This window comes from Schistocerca gregaria, chromosome 1 (assembly GCF_023897955.1).
Source record: "Schistocerca gregaria isolate iqSchGreg1 chromosome 1, iqSchGreg1.2, whole genome shotgun sequence".
NCBI classification, from domain to species: Eukaryota; Metazoa; Arthropoda; class Insecta; order Orthoptera; family Acrididae; genus Schistocerca; species Schistocerca gregaria.
The window spans coordinates 373,976,274-373,998,678 of record NC_064920.1 but is presented as its reverse complement, the minus strand read 5'-3'; the positions used below and the strand labels follow the sequence as shown (position 1 = coordinate 373,998,678).

Genomic DNA, 22,405 nt, shown 5'->3' with positions numbered 1-22,405 from the left:
ACCATATTATTCCCCACCCTTTTGGCTGCAAAACACAATTTTTCAGCATACTCTCCGTTCACTACGCCACCTGTCTGTATGCCCGCATGGTTCTCTACTGCTCGGCGTCGCGGTCAACGTCGTGCTGTACCAGTAACCTCCCCATCATCTACGTACTGCTTTCTTCACTGGTCCAAACAGATGAAAGTCAGAAGCTGTGAGATCCGGACACTAGGATGGATGAACAAGAACACTCCAATGAAGTTTTGTGAAATTCTCTCGGGTGCGCGGTCTTTCGGGGCCTTGCGTTATCACGGAGGAGAAGTGCGTTTGCATTTTTGTGGCGACGAACACGCTGAAGTCGTTTCTTCAATTTCCTGAGTGTAGAACAATACTCAGCAAATCACACTTAAGTTTCCGGTAAAATAACCCCCTCAGAGTTCCAGAAGACCGTCGCCTTGATTTCGCCGGCTGAGGGTGCAGCTTTGAACTTTTTCTTCGGAGGAGAGAGGTGGTGTGGTGCCACTCCATGGATTGCCGTTTTGTTTCCGGCTCAAAGTGATAAACCCATGTTTCACCCTCTTTGACGATGTTCGACAAAAAAACTGTCACGATATGCCTCGTAACGCGCAAGCAATCCCGCACAGGTAGTCCTTCGTTGCTCTTTACGGCGGCGAGGAAGCCGGTGGGCACACGCCTTTGACTACCCCATATGGTGGACCAGTGTGTCAGCACCACCAACAAAGACGTCCAGTTGTGCAGCGTGTGTCTGACTGTGGTGCGTCGGTCACCTCGAATGAGAGTGTCCGCACGTTCCGACACTGCAGGAGTCAGAGATGTGTGCGGCCGGCTGGCACGCAGGAGATAGGACGGGACTGCGCGACCGTACGACGGTGATGACAACCGCTTCGTCCAAAGACTCACCGAGCTTTTGTTCACTGCCGGATCTTCGTAGACAGTCTGCAAGCGCCTATGAGTATCTGCGAAGCTGTGATTTTTCCACAAAAGAAACTCAATGACAGCTCTGTGCTTGGAACGCAACTCGGTTACATACGTCTTTTTAAAGGCTTCGTATAGCGCCACCAGACATCGGAACTTCATGAAAATATAGGGGCTGAAGCGGGAATATTCAACGATGCCCCCCAATTCCGAAGTTTTGCAACTCAAATTGGCTGAGAAAAAATATATGTTGCACTACTTACTGAACGCGCACCAGAGAAAAACGTGTTCTGAGGCTTCTCTCTCTCTCTTTGCTTCTCCACAGGCACGATCAACCTCTTGACCTTGATTTACGTGCCGCAAATGCGTGGGGTATGACAAATGGCCGGTTAAGAGATGAAACATGCCCTGGTTGTTATTGACATGTTTCATTACTGCCTGACATTGGGGAAAAATGCAACTACTCTACGGGCCTTTTCATACTTATTCCACTCCTTTTGCCATCAATTCGCTCTCCAGGTTCTGAGCTCTCTCAAGGTCTGTATCTTCTCCTCAAAGAGGCCTCTCACTTTGTCTGGTCTGCCAGTTTCCAGCCAATACGTTGCCGTGGGATACTTAATAGTTCTGTCTATCGGATATATCCCAAGCGCGGTGCCTCCACCGGCGCGATGCCGAAAGCCCCCAATAGCCCACAGTGCACACTCTTCCGTCCGCAGCCTTGACACCGTAGTATCAGCCGAGGTAGGTAGTCGATCGGTCCACAGGCTCCGATATGTATGTAGGTGTGAGTAACATCAACTCCATTGTACGTATTAGGAAAGATTTCACAGAGGGTTTCTCATTCGAAATCGCATCTGAATGACTGTTGTTTGTGAGAAGACCGTGTTTTACATCGTATAACATCGTAGACCAGCACGTCCCACAATTGGATAGCAGAAGGACCTTGGCCTACTGAGACTGTGGTTTATCGTGGTTTATGATATTGCTGCTCGTGTTGGTTGGGATACCACGAGTGCCGTCCGAATGTCGAATCGATGGTTTCAGGGTACTCAATTATATGTGAGATCTTAGCGGCCCACGCGACCAGTGCCAGAAAGGGAACACATTGTTCAATCGCCCGCGCAGTATTGCAGCAGCCAAATCACGCACCTTGACTCATGAAATGGGCTTGACAGTGCGACGACGTCTGGAGCACCACGTAAGCACCACGGACTATCAGCACGTTGACAGCTGATGAAGCATCAGTGATTATGATGATGTTTGGTTTATGGGGCGCTCAACTGCTCGGTTATCAGCGCCCGTACGAATTCCCAACCTTTGCTCAGTCCAATCTCCCCACTTTCATGAATTATTATGAAATATTCAGGACAACAAAAACGCCCAGCCATCTCGAGGCAGGTGAAAATCCCTGACCCCGATCAAACGAGGTGGCGCAGTGGTTAGCACACTGGACACACATTCGGAAGGACGACGGTTCAATCCCGTGTCCGGCCATCCTGATTTAGGTTTCTCATGATTTCCCTAAATCGCTCCAGACAAATGCCGGGATGGTTCCTTTGAAAGGACACAGCCGACGTCCTTCTCTGTGCTTCCCTAATCCGATAAGACCGATGACCTCGCAGTTTGGTCTCTTCTCCCAAACAACCCAACCCAACGCTGACCCCGCCGGGAATCGAACCCGGGACCCCGTGCTCGGGATGCGAGAAAGCGACAGCGAGACCACGAGCTGCGGACAGCATCAGTGAGAGGCCTTTCGATAGTGGCGTACCCAACCACAACACTGGATGCAGAAGTGGCACCACGTCTTCATTCAAATGAGTGTCGGTTGTGCGCTCTGCATCACAATGGACTTACCTACGTGTGGAGGCTCCGAGCCGTTGCCACACTGCATTTACAATCGTCATACTGGCGCTGCATCTGACGGCATAGGATGGCAGTGGATACCTAAAGGATCATTTCTTCTTTGTATATCCTGTAATTTGGACAGCAGAAGTTACATTTCTGACGTGTTAAGACCGGTGGCTGTGCTCTGTCTTTGAAGTCTCCATGATGTTATCTTTCAACAGGACAACACAAGACCGCATGTTGTCAGTGATATGTTGACCTACCTTGACAAACAGAGTATTCCATTTTTATCCTGTGCCGTACACTGTTCAGATTGCTCATCTACTGAAAACTTCTGGTCAAGGTTTGCGAAGAGACTACTACGCTACCGCTTGACAGCCTTAGCAGATTATGAACTATGCATATAATTAAATTAGCACAGAATGACCATTATCCAACTGTCAAGTTCTGTTTCACTGGTTGACCAGCCACATTACACTCCTTTTTGATGCCAGAGGCCACAGCTTTATGCAGTACATTTTCCACCCAGTATCCCAACAAATCACCTTTAGTTAAATCGTGTTTTCTTCTTACTATGCACGATATGTAAAATTTCCTTATTTACTATCCTTTCTGGTTGTGTAATTTGAATGGCCAGTAGAGTACATGTTAGTGTTTAGCACCCTGATACATCCCTGATGACAGCTGCGACTCGTCATGATAGAAGGGATGATGAAAACGTTTCCGCCCGAAAGCCTTTGTCCAGATGTAGGAGCTTATATACCAGCATCAACGTCACGCTGGACTGCAAGTACGCTGAAGCAACGCCCGAAAAGAAAGCTTTTTTGTCAGCCCTTATAGCATAGGGATTTATTAATGAAGACTATAAAGACATTGACAGTAATACCCATGTTATTTCGCGATCAATTCACTATATCGAAGCGAGCTCCTCGGTAAATGATACTATTATTGAAGCAAATATAATTATTTTTGGCGTTGAAACTTTTCGCAAAATAACCTCAGAAATGAGCTGAAGTTGAATGGCAGGAGACTGCTAAGGTGTAAACACCGACAAGGATGAAGTGGTGTGGACTATGAAATCAGGCTTTGTTTTTATACGCAGGATCGCAATGTCGAATAAAGGACACCTCGTCTCTCAATTTTAGAGCTGTTCTTCCGTCACTTCTGAGGAATGCTTCATTGCCGACGTTAAGAAGTGGTATATACAAGTTGTTTCAGAAGGAATACTTAACATTTTAGATGCGGTAGTATAGATTAATTCGATTAAAACATTCCAGTTGTCCAAATATTATTGGTTAAAGAGATATAGCTGGTTACAGTGATATGTTCACATTTCCAGTGTTGGTGCCCAAGTTACCAGGCTTTTGGTTTATGTATCTACCTGTTATTTACAGTGGATTAAACATCTTCGAGAGGGACATCAATACTGTTTGCTGATGAAGCCATGCGGTATCAAAACAATCGTAACTCACATCAATTGTCCGACAGAAGCCCACATACCTTCGTGGAGAGACATTTTCAAGAACAATTTTCTGTAACGTAATGTAATAGGCAATCAGCTGATTAGCCTGTTATGTTACTGCATCGTCTTACGAGACCACTCTACCTAGATCTTCTTGAAAAAGAGCTTCCTGCATTATTGGAAGAGGATACTTCAGCTACAAGGGTTTGTTTGTTCTTCCAGCATGACGGGGTCTCTTCACTTTCTAATCGTCAGCTGATATTTCATCGAAACCTACTATTCCCGGAAGATGGACCATCGAAAATGGTCACGTTTCTTGGCCACCAAGGTCAGCAGTAGTTGCCTCTTTAGAATCTCTGTTTGTGGAGACGGTTGCAAGGCTACGGTGAAAAAGTCCACAAACAAACAGTAAACATAAGAAACGATTTGATCGTACGGCCTATGAACAATAGTATCCTCACAAAATAATATCAAGAACAGCCCAGAAAGACTGACGTAGTGTTTTTGACAGAATTCGACAGTGCGTTGAAGGCGGAAGTGGAATTTATGAAAATCAAGTTTGAACTTACTCCTTTGCCTTTGTTTGTCACCATCTGTGAGTACCGGTTTGGTTCAAATGGCCCTGAGCACTATGGGACTCAACTGCTGTGGTCATCAGTCCCCTAGAACTTAGAACTACTTAAACCTAACTAACCTAAGGACATCACACACATCCATGCCCGAGGCAGGATTCGAACCTGCGACCGTAGCGGTCGCACGGTTCCGGACTGCGCACCTAGAACCGCGAGACCACCGGGGCCAGTACCGGTTTGAACAGCATCTCTGCCACTAACTGTAATTGAACACATGTAATATGCAATGTTTTATTCGAAATACTCAGGGTTATCACCTCCTAATACATTTACTACCAGCTCCAAACCCAGCATTGCCCAGGTATTCATTTCGCCAATTTTCTATTAGAAACGAAAACAAAAAATGAACTGTATCGAAAATTTTGCATTTCCATTTATTCGTGAAAGGATCTTCGAAATTATGAAACAGTCGTACAAAGAAATACGTATACTGTACAAATGTACAAGTACGGTATCAATATTAAGAAACAATGCCCCCGGACAGTTTTTGTTCACTGGGAACAGCTGCTTTACGTGTCTACAACGCAATATTGTAAACATTTCTATACTGTAACACCTTTCATGAATCCATAGACGGTTTTCGTATTAGATTATAGCCGTTTGCTCTTCGCAGTTGAAAGCTGTCAGATGTCAGTGTTTCCTTCAGTTGACTCGACTGTAAAGGTTCCTTTTTCGTGAGGATGCGAACTTCGTGCATGATGCGACATTTTTTCACGTATCTCGGTGTTGATCTATTGAACTATGTGTCGTACAATGATTTATTTGCGTAAGGGAATTCGTCATATGGGGATACTGTCTTCGAAATATGTTGCGAATAGAGTTAGTAGCAAAGACGTAGTAAGTTTCGTCATGCATAATGCCGCAGTTTGTCACGCATCTCAGTGTTTACGAAGTTATATCTCCTGAACTATATGTGCTATCATGACATAATTTTGTAGGTACATGTGAATGTTGCTTGCAAAATTTGTTGCGAATAGAGTTAGTAACTGAAAGATAATAAACGTAAACTAAAAGCATGACGCGGCATTTTTTATGCAGCTCTTTGTTTATGACATATCTCCTGAAGTACGTCTTCCTTCTTAGGTGGGTGGTAACGTGCTCGCCTCCCATGCAAGCAGGCCCGGGTTCGATTCCCGGTCGTGTTGGAGACTTTTTTCCACTCGTGGACAGGGTGCTGTATAGTCCTCATCATCATTTCATCCTCATCACCGGCGTGCATGTCGACCAATGTGGCGTCGAATGAAATGAGACTTGCACTGGGCGGCCGAACTTCCTCGTATAGGGGCCTCCTGGCCAACGATGTCATACGCTCATTTGCATTTTCCTGAAATATGGCAGGTAGGTGGCTCTTCCCTCCACAGCGACTGTTGCCTTACAGTAAGAAATCTGTGTACTGAGTTTGGTTGAAATCAGCCCAGTTGTTTATGAGGACACGTCGAACGTATGTAAATACACAAAACACACATACGAGTAAATACTTATCAACAGCCATTTTTATAATGTGTATGGATGCCTCTTGAAACGCACTGTTATGTATAGTCCGTTTAAAGTAACTTGATAGTTGACGTCTGTCAGTTACCGCTACGGTATTGTCACACCGACTGCTGGCTACCGCTCTGTGATAGGCAACGCACAAACACGGTAAGTCACTTCACAACTGTCCGCCCCCGGTAGCTGAGTGGTCAGCGCACCAGAATGTCAATTCCAAGGGCCCGGGTTCGATTCCCGGCTGGGTGGGAGATTTTCTCCGCTCAGGGAGTGGGTGTTGCGTTGTCCTAATCATGATCATTTCATCCCCATCGACGCCGAAGTGGCGTCAGATCGAAAGACTTGTACCCGGCGAACAGTCTACCCGACGGGAGGCCCTAGCCACAGGACATTTACATTTACTTCACAACTGCTCTTAATGTGTAACGCGGAGCAATATTGGTATGTCGGAGAAGCGAAATGCTCTGTCGACAGCTAATTGTAAGTGACCAATGACTGATCGGCGGCATGATACTGAAAATGACGGGGCAAAGAATTAGAAATAAAGAAATTATATTTAAGCCAATTAATTAAAAAAGATAATCAGACTCTTGATTAGATATAGAAATAAAAAAATTTCGCAACATGTAGTGAGATTCGAATCTACGATCTTCAACACGGAAATTTAATACGCTAACCATTGCGCTAAATTACAATTACGAGTTGTTATATTTGACACAATATTCATCCAGCCTCAGTGACGAATTGGAGCCTTCAAAAACTCGGTTTCATGCAATGTCGGGCGAAGCCTGCCATAAAAGAGTCGATATCTGTGATTATAACTGCAAGTGTGACTCTGAATCGCGTCCCATGTAGAAGTATGCAGTAGTGTTTACAATCATGTGTATGAAACGCGTGTATTTTGTTTGCAACGTGCATTGTTTGTGGTGTGGTTATCATGTATAATGAAATACGAAATAAAAGTGCCAGACCCCAAATTCTGGATCCAAGCACATCAAGAAAGAATGCCGGACAAGGAATTCGAAATGAACTGACCAGCTGTTGTAGCAGTTTGGCAACGGCGAACGGTTCGGGCGTGACGATGAGCGCTGTGATTGGAGGAAACCAGCTCCAACGCGTGAAATGTCAACAATCATTTAATTTTAATCAGACTATAGTTGTACTCGTCTTTTCAGTATCTTTAGGATTCCGTTAGAATAACTACGCCGTTCCATTTAAAATAATTATTACTACAATATCTCAGCTGATATGAGTGTCTATATGTCAAAAATTACATGCTTCTTAACGTACTACTGTTTGCCGACAGCTCATTTCGATATCTTCAACTGGCCACGAAATAATAGGGGCATTACGCCTTACGCGACTGACGCTGTGTAACGCGTGCGATTAACAGACTACGGTAACAGTATACAGAAAGAAGGGAATTCTAGAGCATTTATTTCCCTTCTGAACCAGTGGGGTATTCCGAGACCAGTTCGTGGACATCGATTACAAGGAAAGTGTGAGGCTGCTAGAGAGTTCGGCTTCCTCGTAGAGTGGCGGTACGATTTCAACGAAAAGCAAGCGAATAATGTCACAGAGCGCGACAGATCAAGCGTGAGCGTGCAGGCTGCAACAGCGGCAAGGCGATACTCACAGCTGGAAGTCCGACGGCAGCGTGGTGACGCAGTGGGCCGCCGTGATGACGTAGCGACTGCTGATGAGCGCGCCGCCGCACCGGTACAGTGTCCGGCTGCGCCCCTTCACTGCAACGCAAACACCGAGCACGTCATCACTTTCTACCGGCCGCCGAACGCACCGCCGGGTCACGTTTCCACACGTGCTTCATCATTGTAACATTAGTCAAAGTAAAGAACATAAATTAATACAGGGTACCCGAAAAAGAATGCCCCACTTTCAATGGTGTACTACAGCAGTATAATTTAGACTATTTACAACAAATTTTACATCATACTCTCTTTCAAATTCGGAGGGTGGCAGGAGTAAAACACAGGGAGCGAAAGGCTATTTACAATTTGTACAGAAACCAGATGGCAGTTAGAAGATTCGAGGGGCATGAAAGGGAAGCAGTGGTTGGGAAGGGAGTGAGACAGGGTTGTAGCCTGTCCCCGACGTTATTCAATCTGTATATTGAGCAAAAAGTAAAGGAAACAAAAGAAAAATTCGGAGTAGTGATTAAAATCCATGGAGAAGAAATAAAAACTTTGAGGTTCGCCTATGACATTGTAATTCTGTCAGAGACAGCGAAGGACCTGGAAGAGCAGCTGAACGAAATGGACAGTGTCTTGAAAGGACGATATGAGATGAACATCAACAAAATCAAAACGAGGATAATGGAATGTGGTCGAATTAAATCGGGTGATGCTGACGGTATTAGATAAGGAAATGGCACCCTTAAAGTATTAAATGAGTTTTGCCATTTGGGGAGCAAAATAACTGATGATGGTCGAAGTAGAGAGGATATAAAATGTAGACTGGCAATGGCAAGGAAAGCGTTTCTGAAGAAGAGAAATTTGTTAACATCGAATATTGATTTAAGTGTCAGGAAGTCGTTTCTGAAAGTATTGGTATGCAGTGTAGCCATGTATGTAAATGAAACGTGGACGATAAATAGTTTAGACAAAAAGAGAATAGAAGTTTTCGAACTGTGGTGTTACAGAAGAATACTGAAGATTAGAGGGGTAGATCACGTAACTAATGAGGAGGTACTGACTAGAATAGGGGAGAAGAAAAATTTGTGGCGCAACTTGACTAGAAGAAAGGATCGGTTGGTAGAAAATATTCTGAGACATCAAGGGATCACCAATTTAATATTGGAGGGCAGCGTGGAGGGTAAAAGTCGTAGAGGGAGACAAAGAAATTAATACACTAAACAGATTCAGAAGGATGTAGGTTGCAGTAGGTACTAGGAGATGAAGAGGCTTGCACAGGATAGAGTAGCATGGAGAGCTGCGTCAAACCAGTCTCTGGACTAAAGACCACAACAAACTGAGGGTAACCTAACTAGTTTTTCTTACACATGTTCTATATGTGGGCCTCTGAATACATCCAACGTAAAATCCAATTCTACCCACTCATTGGTTAATAACTCTACTTCTATACGTACATACGTACTCCGCAAGCCACCATACGGTGCTTGGCGGAGGATACCTGGTACCACTACTAGCCATTCCTTTCGTGTTCCATTTGCAAACAGAGTGAGGAAAACACGACTGCCTATATGCCTCCGCAAGAGCCCTAATTTTTGTTATCTTCTCTTCGTGGTGCTCACGCGAAATGAACGTCGGCGGCAGTAGAAATGTTCTGAAGTCCGCCTCAAATGCCGGCTCTGTAAATTTTCTCAACAGTGCTCCTCGAAAAGCACGCACCGTTGAGCCTCCGAAGCATCTCCGCAATACTTGCCTTTTATTCGAACCTACCGGTAACAAATCTTGCAGACACCCTCTGAATTGCTTCGTTGTCTTTCTTTAATCTGACCACGTGCAGATCCTCAAGAGCAGTCAACAACGGCTCGCACTATTTGACCTATATGCGGTCTCCTTTATAGGTGTACCACACATTCCTACAATTCTCCCATTAACCGAAATCGACCATTCGCCTTCTCTATACAATCCTTATATGCTCATATTTCTTTGCAACATTGCGCCTAGATATTTAAGCAGCCTGGCTGTGTCGAGCAGCACATTACAAATGCTGTATTCGAAAATCATGGCTTTGTTTTTCCTACTCATTTGCATTAAATTACAATTTCCTACATCTAGAGCTGCCATTCATTACACCAACTACAATTTTTGTCTAAGTCATCTTGTATCCTTGTACGTTCACTCAACGCCGAAACCTTCCCGTACACCACAGAATCATAAGCAAACAACCGCAGACTGCTACCCAGCCTGTCCGCCAGACCATCTATGTATAGCGAGCCTATCACACCTCCCTGGGGCACTCCTGGCAGTAATTCTATCTCTGCTGAACACTCGCCGCCGAGGACGACATATTGGATTCTGTTACTTACGAAGTCTTCAAGGCATACACATATGTGGAAACCTATTCTGTATACTTCTGCCTTCGTTAACAGTCGACATTGTGGCACCGATTCAAACTCTATTCGGAAATCTAGTAGTATGGAATCTGCCTGTTGCTCATCTATAGTTCACAGGACATCGCGCGAGAAAAGGACAAGCTAAATTTCACACGAGCGATGCTTTCTAAAACCGTTTTGATTCGTGGACAGAAGCTTTTTCCTCTCAAGGACATGTACCATATTCGAACTGAGAATATGTTCGAGGATTCTGCAGAAATGGTTCAAATGGCTCTGAGCACTATGGGACTTAACATCTGAGGTGATCAGTCCCCTAGAACTTAGAAATACTTAAACCTTAGTAACCTAAGGATATCACACACATCCATGGCCCTAATTTGGGATCGCTTTATCGGATGGTCACGTAAAATTCCTTCTTAAAATCAGTTTTGTTTGTAATGGGAAAAATACCTATGCTTTCCTTCGACGCTGAGCGTAGCGTAATAGGTGTAATGAGCAGTATTTACTTGGGCTAATATCAACTACACAAAGAAAAAACGAAATTGCAAATATCCTCCCAAAAATAAGAGAAAATGCGCTTGGCGACCTTTAAAATGGACTCCCGGTATTGGAAGTACATTTCAATTGAGAAGCGACAGTTATCAGTAAGTGCTGAAATACGCTATTTAGTCACTAGCAAATAAATTTAAATTATCTATTTTATAACAACCTACTTTGCTGCTTCATACACCTTTAATAGCGAAAGTTAGTTTGGCACAATACTGCAGTGCATGCTCCGACGATCATCAGGAGCTTATCTTCTATATCGATGATAGAAGAAAATCTACACAAAGTTCAAGGATTATGTGCAACAGTCAAGAGAACACTTAATTAAAAAACTCAGAAATATTCAAAAATTAAAATTTCAAAAGCTACAGAGAGAAAGTGAAATGCTGTACAAAAAATGGTTTAATTAAAAATGAAGTAGTTTGGTGTGAACTGGACATGGCATTAATGAAGAAATAACTAAATACAGAGTTAGGTGCCGTCCGGACTGGCCGAGCGGTTCTAGACGCTACAGTCTGGAACCGCGCGACCGCTACGGCCGCAGTTTCGAAGCCTGCCTCGGCACGGATGTGTGTCATGTCCTTAGGTTAGTTAGGTTCTAGGCGACTGATGACCTCAGAAGTTGGGTCCCATAGTGCTCAGAGCCATTTTAACCATTTGAACAGAGCTAGGTGGAAACAACATGTAAATAGAATAATAGGTGAATACTGCCCAAGCAACTTCTAAAGTACAATCCGAAAGGAAGGAGGCATATAGGTGGTTCATATGGTTCAAATGGCTCTGAGCACTATGGGACTTAACATCTGAGGTGATCAGTCCCCTAGAACTTAGAAATACTTAAACCTAAGTAACCTAAGGATATCACACACATCCATGGCCGAGGCAGGATTCGAACCTGCGACCGTAGCGGTCGCGCGCTTCCAGACCTAGAACCGCTCGGCCACTGCAGCCGGCGGATTCTGCAGCAACCAATGTCAAGGATATTGGCCTGTATTTTTGCTGGTCCTTTCTTTCACTCTTATTACACGCAGGAGTCACCTGCGCTATTTTTCTGTCACTTGGGACTTTACTACAGGCGAAAAATTCGCGACAAATGCAAGGTAAGTAAGGAGCCATTGCTCTAGGGTACACTCTGTAAAACTGAATTGTGTTTCCATCACGACCTGGAGACTTGCATGCTTTCAACTCTTTCACTCGTTGCTCTCCGCCAGGGATGGTTATTACTATGTCCTCCACACATCTTCAAATCCGCGTGTTTACTCAGGCAAATCATTATGTAGTGACGGAACGCAGACACAATTCTTTAGAAAGCCCCATAGGAAATAAACCGCATGCCGAATGATCTGGTGAACTTGGACGTCAGCGGAAAAGAGTTATTGAGCATTACAACCAAGCCAACGGTCGAGAACTTCAAAGTTCAACCAGATTCATACAAACAGATTCCAGTGCGGAAGGACTACATCTTGTTAACAAATAAATATTCGGATTCACTTTTAATTGGGGAAAGAACCATTCTGGCAATGTATCCAGATAAGCCACCTCTGTTACTGTAGCTTCAGCGAAGAAAAATAGTCTGTACATTTGAAGTTGAGACACAACGCAGAAAACGTTTAATTTTGGGGAATCTCTTTGATATTGTACAGATTCGCGATGATGTTCTGACCCCCAGAAATGAACATTGTGGGTATTAACCTTTCCACGTATAAGAAAAGTCACCTTATCGCTGGACACATATGATCAACAAGGTCATCTTCCCTCTACAACACTTCATTTGCAAAGTTATAACATGCACAATAGCCATTTGGCTCTAAAGCATGTACCAACTGTGGGTGTAAACTCTTTCTTAAAACGGTCCACACTATCGTGTTTGGCACTCAAATTGAGGATGTGCTTTCCGAGCAGAGTTCTTAGGACTAAGAAGGTAAGATGTTCTGATACAGTCAACGTGCTCTTTAGACACTTTTGGTGTTCCCTTTACACCCACAAGGCTCGTTTCGAACTGACTTTACCATTGGCGGATGTTTTTCCACTTGGAGGATCACAGTTAAATTTTAAACGTAACGCATGTTGAACTGAAATTATAGATTCGCTCTTAACAAATTTCAGAAAACAGAAAACGCTTTATACTCTGTCACGCTGCATATATGGCACCGTCAGCGGGAAAACTAAAAAGCAGTACTCGCGCAAGCGTCAAACTAAAACTGTTTTGAGTTACTCATTAATTGTGACCTTGAACCAACACTCCGCAGCGCTTACAACTGATACTTGGACATTCTTCTGAGGTCATTCTGTGTAATAATAATTTGTTTGCTTTCGTGCTCAGTACATGGCCTTACTACATCTTCCAAGAATTTGCAGTTCAGACAAATACAGCAGATGAAAAGCATTGTTCTTTTCCTTTCTTTCTTGGCTTATTCAGCTTCGTGTGCTTTGTCGGTACTTCCTCTGAACTCACGAAACTTGTCGGACTTGCTGTCGGCAGTAGGTAGGATTATCCTGTGAATTGGAACCTTTCCCTGAATGGCCTGTTCGCTACAGGCGCTTCGTACGCAAGCCCCATCCACGTCGGGAAAGCATCCTGTTTCAAATATAGCTTGTAATTTTGTAGAATTCCCTGCCGTTTTGGAAATGGAAATTTGTCGTAAGTTCTATGGGACCAAACTGCTGAGGTTCTTGGTCCCTAGTCTTACACACTACTTAATCCAACTTAAACTAACTTAAGCTAAGTACAACACACACACACACACACACACACATACACACAGACACACACTGTGCCCTATGGAGGATTCGAAGCTCCGACGGGGGGAGCCGCGCAAACCGTGGCAAGGTGCCCAAGACCGCACGGCTACCCTGAGCGGTCTCCCTGCCGTTTTCGAAGCCATTAGTTTTCACGCTACTTCATTCTCGGAACTTCAAGTAAGAAACATGGAAAACAATAGATATAAAAATAGAAACACTTCGCTAAGCACTTGAATCCGCACCTTACTCTTGGCTCATGTGGCCTTCAAAAATACTCTTTCTGTGTTAAATATGAGAAATGAAAAAAATAAGTATAAATATGCTGCAAATGAAACAGGCGTAATGGAATACACAGTCCGCCCTGAAAGTCCCGAGATTGGTTTTATTTCTGGCGTATAAGCGACGTCATCGCTTAAATGCAGTAGCAGCTTGAAATACAATTGTAAACAATAGATGTTCATTTGACCAACCAATTTCAGCAGGCTGTGTTACGCAGTGGACGTCCGGCCGTAGTGTGTCAATATCGGGTCACAGATCAAGTATCCAAGTATCAAGTATTCAACATATCCTCCAGGATGTTTCAACGAAGAGAAAATTGTGTGTAAATTTTGTCTCGCAGATCACGAGTCCCGAACTAAAACAAACGACGCGTGGACTTCCATCGCTATTTAATTGAAATGCGAAACACGAACAGTTCTTTTCTGGAAAAAATCATCAACGGTGGCGAGACTTGATGGAATTAAAGCGAACCTACCACAAATCGATATGCGCAGAAATTTATTTGATGGGTCAACACTTTGATGACATAACCGACATGCAAGCGAATATGACGCGCCAGTTGATTAACATTCCAATGAAGGACTTTTCTGGCAGTTTCACAGTGTTGTATGAACATTCTGTGCGTTGCACTCAAGCGGGGGGAACCTATGTAGAACACCTGGAACATTAAAATCACCATCTTAGTATTTACCTATTTTTTTACCAGACGGAACTTTTTGGGATCGACAGGGTGATGTGCCTGAGGAGACTGACAGTGGCAAAGCAGGCATCGAACGCTGTAGAAGCCAGATGGTCCTGATAGGATAAGTAAATAAACCTTTGTAGAAAAAGAAAAGTATCTGATTGACGCCGCAGTGGTTAGCGCCTCGGATTCGCATTCGCGGAGACGACGGTTCAGATCCACGTCTGATCATCTAGATTTTAGTTTTCCGTAGTTTCTCTACATCGTTCTACGCAAATTCCGAGATGGTTCGAATGAGAGGCAATGGGCGATTTCCTTCTCCTTTCTTGAGACATTCAGGGTTTGTTCTCCGACTTTAATGACCTCGACGTCGACAGGACGTCAAACTCTAATCCTCCTCGCTTACCATCAAGAGCTCAAATGATACAGAGACACAAAGAAGACACGTGGGCGGCTGTATAAAGAAAAGAAACTGAGACAATGTCATGGAATTGGAAGATGTGGACGAAGGTGAAATTCGTGATCCGTTACTGCGAAAGGAATTTGACAAAAGATTGAAAGGCCTAAGTCGAAAGAAGGTTGTTGGAACATACGGTAATCCTTCAGTATTAGTAAAATCATCAGGAGAGTCTACTATGATCAAACGGTTTCACTTGGCAAGCCGTATACTTGAGATAGGGGAATTAATCTCGCGCTACATTAAGACTCTAAAAAGTCCAGTACCAAGGAACGAAGATGCTAAGACGTGAGAGTACTACCGAACAGTAAGTTTAATAATTCATGGCTGTAAAATACTAATACGAATTACCTAAAAAAAGAAAAGAGCAACTGGTAAAAAACGGTCTAGGCGAAGAGTTGCTTGGGTTTTGGAGAAACTGAAGACTATGCGAAACAGTACTGACCGTATGCCTTACTGCAAAATATATATTGAAGAAAGAGAAACCCACATTACTGTATTTGTAGAGTTAGAGAAATCGTTTGAGTAGAATACATTTATTGAACCTATGAAGCTGTCAGGAATGCAACACATGGAGCAAAAGATTGTCAACAACTGGTACAGAAACCAGAAAGCAGTCACAATAATGTAAAGACTTTAAAGAGAAGCAGTTGTTGAGAAGTGAGTGACTCATGGTTGTAGATTATTTCTCATCATGTACATAAAGTATAGATAAGATTAAAAGCTTTCAGATTTGCGGATGGTATTGTAATTCTATCAGAGCCTGCGAACAGTTCAGAAGAATATATGGGAAAGAAGTTACAAGAGCAACATCAATAAAAATGAAACGTGGGTAATAAAACGTAATCAAATTAAATGAGATGCTGCAGAAGGAATTAAATTAGGATAGCATACACTAAACGTAGTGACGAGTTTTGCTATTAGGGCGCAGAATAACTGATGGCGTCAGAAGTAAATAGGATACTGAGTGCACTCTGCAAAAGACGAGTACTTTAATATCGAATATAAATTTGAATGATAGAAAGTTTTTTTCTGAAGATATTTTTCTGCTGTGTAACCTTACAAAAAAGCTGTAATAAAGATATTTTAATGGCATTATGTCGGTACTAATTAGGAGGGCTTTTCTTATGGGATGGAAGAAGTGAGTCTATTGTAATGACATGAAATAAGATCTGCTTCTTGTAGACAATATTCTTACAATGAGATCATTTCCATCCGCTGTATCAACAGACCTGTTGCCATCTTTATTCCTAGCTCTAAGGGGCGCCTCTAGTACCCTAGTGAAATCACTTATAAATATTTTCTGGTCTTTCCCTAAACATCATAAAATGAATGCCGGGATGGTTCATATGAAAAGAACACTACCGATTTCTTTCAACTATCGAACTTATGCCCCGTCCTAAATGACCTCGGCGTTGAGGTGGTAAATCCTTACTTTCCTTCTTCTTGTTTCAGTTCAGCCATCTACCTTTGGCTCTCTTATTTTATGGTGGTTTTTAACACGTCCTAGCCTACTGTCCTGGTATACTGGACAACAGGCTATACGATAGCCTAAAGCCTGACATGTATTATTTCTCAAAAACGAAGAAGAGTTGTACGTTAAGTTCAGTGTATTGTGTCAGAACAGGTTTAGAGAAAAGCAAGTATTACAAATAGCTTAACTATAAACTTCTATGAAAAAGATATTGTCAACGCGGAGAAAAATAAACTACATTCTTAACATCGTTTTTTGCCGGAAGATGTACGTTAATATCAAAGGTTGGATAGGTCATCCAGAAGTAATACAAAGAGAGAATAATAATAGAAAAAATTATGTATACTAATTATAACAGAATCAAGATAAAAAATTATTTCGAGTTACTCGCATCAGATGGAGTAAATGTAATTTATTCTTAGAAATCAAATGACTTCTTTGTGACAGCATTGTTTTGTTTGTAGGAACTCACCGCAATCGCTGCGAGCTGTAGTGATTTGTTTGTGCGTCTTTCAAGAATGTACGAACCATCGGACTACGTAATGCTGCAGAGAGATAATCCAACAGTCTTTGTTGTAAATGGTGAGTAATTCCCGCCCATCACAATATTAATTGTTGCACGGTATCTTACTTTTAGTACAAATTTTATACGCATGATAAAAGAGCGATGAACGGTTTGATTTATAGCATATCAGAAAAACAAATGTATTTTTCCCCAAGCGGAGTTGTAATCTGGCTTTTGGGTACAATTGAATGTGTTGTACAAGCCAACAAACTTCGATCGATGATGTTGGCAGCATGGTAACCTTGACGTCACAGTTCACTGGAAAACGCAACAGATATCATGAAGGCAAACAAGTATTATATAGCTATCTGAGGATAGTAGGAAGTTGGAGTTGTCGAGCGAGTGGCAACTCTCAAAAAAATAATTGAGACGAAAAAAAGTGACAAACTCAAACGTTAAAGACTGCATTCGACGCTTGAGAAATAATGTAATACACGTTATTTTCAAAATCTCTTTGAGTGTGACTGGAACAGTAAAACGGCGATAAAGTAATTTTGTATTATTTTAGTCGCAAATACTGAGATGTGTGTGGTAGTTATGTCCGCCCATTATCGAGTTTCTAAATGTGCACGAAAAGTGTGATTATTTATGGAATAACTAGTTTGACACATTGCTCTGAAACCTATAGTCTAAATTATCCTCTCCATTTCTTATGTAGATAATTAGATGTTAATCAGTGTAAGTCTCTAAGTAAAGTTTTCTGATTGATGAGAACTATTGCGAAGACGCGCTAACTGGAATCTTGCAGAGATGGAAATCCCGCAGTGCTCTGCTTACAAGACTTACGTAACGAAAAGAAGCGAGAAGAGAAGAAGACCTATCGCTCGGTCGCAAACCGTAGAGCTCACGTATTTCTATCGTTACAGTACGTGCTTAACACAATCACAACATTGAAATCCCCTACTTTACCGTCGACACCACCCACGAACAGATACGCTATCAGCTAACATCATTCACGTGTTCAGATTAGAAAGCATAAATGAACAGATGCGTTACCAGCTAACAACTTATACGTGTACAAATTAGGAGACACAAATTGCCCGTTATGTCGACTATTAAGTTTTGATGAAGTTTTGTTGTTCGTCTGTTGCGATCATCTTTCACACAATTTATGACGAATATACTGAGTTGACTGAAGTCGTAAATTTTTTGCCAGAACAACAGCGCTGTTTTATTCGCAGTTTGATATCTGGAAAGCAAAGGCAAATCATTCTTTCTGTGTAGCACATGAGAAAGGGGAAATAATCAGGTTTCTGCGGATCTTCTTTGAAGTAAATCAAACTTTTCTATGTGTGGAACGTACCATAATTCTATGTATGTTTGTGCATTGTGTAATTGTGATTAAATCTCAAAAACAGTTCGTTTCGTTTCTAATACACAGGAAATAGGAGGTTTTACTTCAGTGTTAATAAACAAAAAAACTGAGACTGACTGTTGTTCCGTAAAAACAGTGTTAACAAAGAACAACTTTGAGACTTACTGTTGTGCCGTAAAAAGGAAATATCACTGGACCCTTTTCTGGACCCAGTGTTTTGTGATTTTTCAGTTTGTTTCCACTAGGCGTAACAGATGACTCAAAAACTTTAATGTTTGCCAGTGTTTCATGTGTCATTGCGAAAAATGAAGAAGGGAAAGTAAATGACATGGAAAAATGAGTAACGTCAAACCGTGACATACAGAGAACAGATCAACATCCACATCAATACTCCTTATGCAGCAGAGGGAGTAGCTCTATCTAATCCTATCTTATCCCCCTTCCCTGGTCCATTCGGGAATGGCGTGTGGCAAGAATGATTGTCCGTTAACCTCCGGATTACTTCTAGGTTTTCAGATATCCCCGTTGTCATTTTGCGAGACGTATGTGGGAGGAAGCAGTACGTTGCCCTACTCTGCGCAAAACGTACTCTCGGAACTTCAGTAGTAAACATCTTCGTAATAGATGACGTGTCTCTTGTAGCGACTGCCACTGGGGTTTGTTGAGCGTCTACGTAACGCTCTTGTGCCGACTAAACGATCAGGTGACGAAACGCGCTTTTCATCGTTGGATTTTGTCTAGCTGTTCTATAAATCCAACGTGGTAAGAGTTCCGGACTGACGAGCAATACTCAAGAATCGGTCCAGCAAGTGGTTTGTAAACCACTTCTTTCAAATTTTCCCAAGAGCCTCATCCTGGCATCTACTTTTCCGATTACTTATTACTAGCTGCGTCCCGCAGTGCTACCTGTAGTTAAAAAATTAATTATAAATAAATGTTAATTCCGTAATTCACTATCCATGCGTAGGTGCTGGGGCGCGAGCCACTTGGGACCCAGAAAACCGCGCGACATCGGAAAAAAATATCAAATTTTGAGATGATGGGAGAAGCTAACAGAATACATTGGTCTTACAGTTCACACGTTTAGTTAAGGAATAAATGATTGCGCCACCGAACAGCGAATTACAAAATGTGATAAGGAAGTAAATAATTTCACGACCGTTCGCAACATGCTAGCACGGAAAAGAATATAATTGTCTTGGTGTGGCCGGCCGCTGTGGCCGAGCGGTTCTATAAGCTTCAGTCAGGAACCGCGCTGCTGCTACGGTCGCAGGTTCGAATCCTGCCTCGGGCATGGACGTGTGTGTGATGTCCTTAGGTTAGTTAGGTTTAAGTAGTTCTTAGACTTGGGGACTGATGACCTCTGATGTTAAGTCCCATAGTGCTTACAGTCATTTGTCTTGATGTGTATGGAGAGCCATAATTCACTGTAAACAACGTCCGAAGACTCCTTGTTCTCTGCGTGGGTGTAGAGATTTCTGGCTCTCTATAAATGTGAGCAGCCAACGTAGAGCAGACCGTGCGAAGAACACGGTGTGCCCAGATGAATACCTGCCACTTTCAACGTTTGTCCTTGACTCATATTTATAGTGAACGAGGAGGACACTTTCAGAGGAAACTGCAAGCTTTTGAACTGGAAAAGCAAGCTTATTGGGATGACAGAAATTCGTGGTATCATTACCTTCTCTCCTTTGGCTCTGCTGGTGACGAAAGTGGCCTGCATGATGTGCCTTCTCAGCTCCGAGATTCGTAACCTAGCGCCATTACACAACCGCGGTGCATCCAGATTATGATTTAGTATGACAGCTCTAAATTGTGGGACGGCATCCCCTACAGCTCTAATGAGTTTAGAAACTATACAGGATATGTAATGTAGTGATACATCCCATTCACGGAATGAGAGGTATCACTTCACTAAATGCGTATGTCACAGAAAAGATGTTTGTGGCTGAAAGTAGTCGATAAGTGGTGAGTACCCCACCGCTGGGAGGTGTTTTAAATCATAGGTGTTGATACCAGAGCTAACAATCCAACGACTGTACGGAAGTGGGTAGCAGTCAGATGACCCTACCTGCTAAGGTGGAGAAAGGAGTTCCATGGACCGGACTGTGCGGAAGAGAGCCCCATGGAATCTAAGAACGCGAATGTCAAAGATAATAAATGTATTGTAATTGTTAATTATCAAGTTGAATATCAGATTTGTTACGAACGTAGTACAGAGAGGCATTCACGAGTTGGTAGCTGACTTCATTTATCACGGTTTCAGTTGTAATTTTGAAGATAACATAAGAAGATGAATTGCATCTTACTTCTTGTTTATGTGGTGGAGTGAATGGGAACGAGAAGTTAATTTTCAGCAGCTTTATCTGCAGCCAGTAAGGGGGTGAGGTCTGAGCCAACTTGGAGGAAGAAGGCACACGGATTCAGGGCACAGGGTAGCTGGACCCAGATTAATAAACCGAATGTTCAATAAGCAACACTCACTGTATGTAAAGGAATGTTCAGGTGGCAACTTATTTAAGTGTTTGGTGCATGAGGTGAAGTATAACAAACCACCACGCAGCGCTAGCCAACCTGGAACACTTCAGTGGAAGCCTGTCTCATGTCATCACTGTATTCGAATGAGCCGTGGGTGGTCACCTCACCAGGCACTTCATAAATATCTTTTTTAATGGTGTTTCCTACCGATCCATTGTTGTGCATCAATCTCTTTGCGCCAAACTTAATGTACTCATTTAATAGCTAACTTTCATCACGTTACCCATCCTATGGGAACAATATTTACGTGGACCGTCCCATAGGAACAGTGTAAGGTTTTCGGAGTAAACGGTAGCATATTTGTTAATTCAGGGTATAGGCAATCTCCACCGCAAAATTCAACCAAATCTGTCCAGTCGCTTCAGCGTGAATAACTAACAAACGTACTAATGCGACGAAGAAAGAAAATAAGCTATTTCTAGTTCTATGCAGCGCAAATTTTGTAATAGTAGAGATGTACAGTAGAGGATTGGATAATTTCCAAGACTGATTGCCTATCAATTTGCTGCTCCAAACGATACATATCGAACGAGCGATCCTAAATCGATCATACGACTCTGGTGGCGGGCGTTATGAGTATTTTTACGGTTATCACTACAGTTTACACAGTCCCTCGTTTCCTCGTCCGGTCGTACTCCATATTTGCGACAAAAAGTCAAATAATTTTCTACGCTGGACAAGCATGGAATTAGATTTTTCCATGTGCGAGAGTCCGCCGAAGAAACGTCAAGAACACCAGACATCCCACTCACTACCGACATAAATCGTCTGGGTTTCCCTAGCAACTCACAAATAATTCTCGGAGGTATGTAATTTAAAGCAACTGAGGGAACGACAGAAAACAGATAAAAATGACGATCACAAATAATTGATCATAACGCCCGCCACAGAGCCGCATGATCGATTTAGGATAGCTCGCTCGATATGTATCGCTTGGACCGCGACTTCGACAGGCAATCATTCTTGGAAATTACCAAGGATTGCTTCGCCTATTTACTTGCAGTGTGTCGCATTTATTTAGGTTCAGTGTCAACTGCCAGTCCGTGTATCAAGCATCAATCGACTGCGGGTCTTCGTGCAGTACGCTACAGTATTCCGGCGTTGCTCCCTTTTTATTGAAAACCGTACCATCTCCAAACAGCCTCAAGGAATTTCCGACGTCATCCTCTTAGATCAGTGGTAGTCAGCTTGTTCCCTACCGCTCACTAGTTGGCGTTCCAGCTTTCATTGTGGTCTTTTAGAAACATTTTGATTGGGTTTTCATAAATTGTGACATATATTAATATATGCTTTAATTTGCTGTGCTTCTGCTGTATAAATTTTATAAAGTAAAATTACTTCCCCACTTCATATATCACTAGCACTGTGAAGCGATGGGCGGTTAGAAAATGTTACTGTCAGTAGATAAACAAAAGTGGCAGTT

At 42.7% G+C, this 22,405-nt stretch overlaps 1 protein-coding gene across 1 annotated transcript in view; it reads right to left on the bottom strand.

The window, feature by feature from the left end:
• LOC126349011 (uncharacterized) overlaps window positions 1-22,405 on the bottom strand; it is a 231,270-nt gene that overhangs the window by 31,250 nt on the left and 177,615 nt on the right. The window contains exon 5 of the mRNA XM_050002405.1: window positions 7,982-8,090. Coding sequence (XP_049858362.1) covers window positions 7,982-8,090 — 109 coding nt within the window. The remainder of the gene's footprint in view (window positions 1-7,981; window positions 8,091-22,405) is intronic.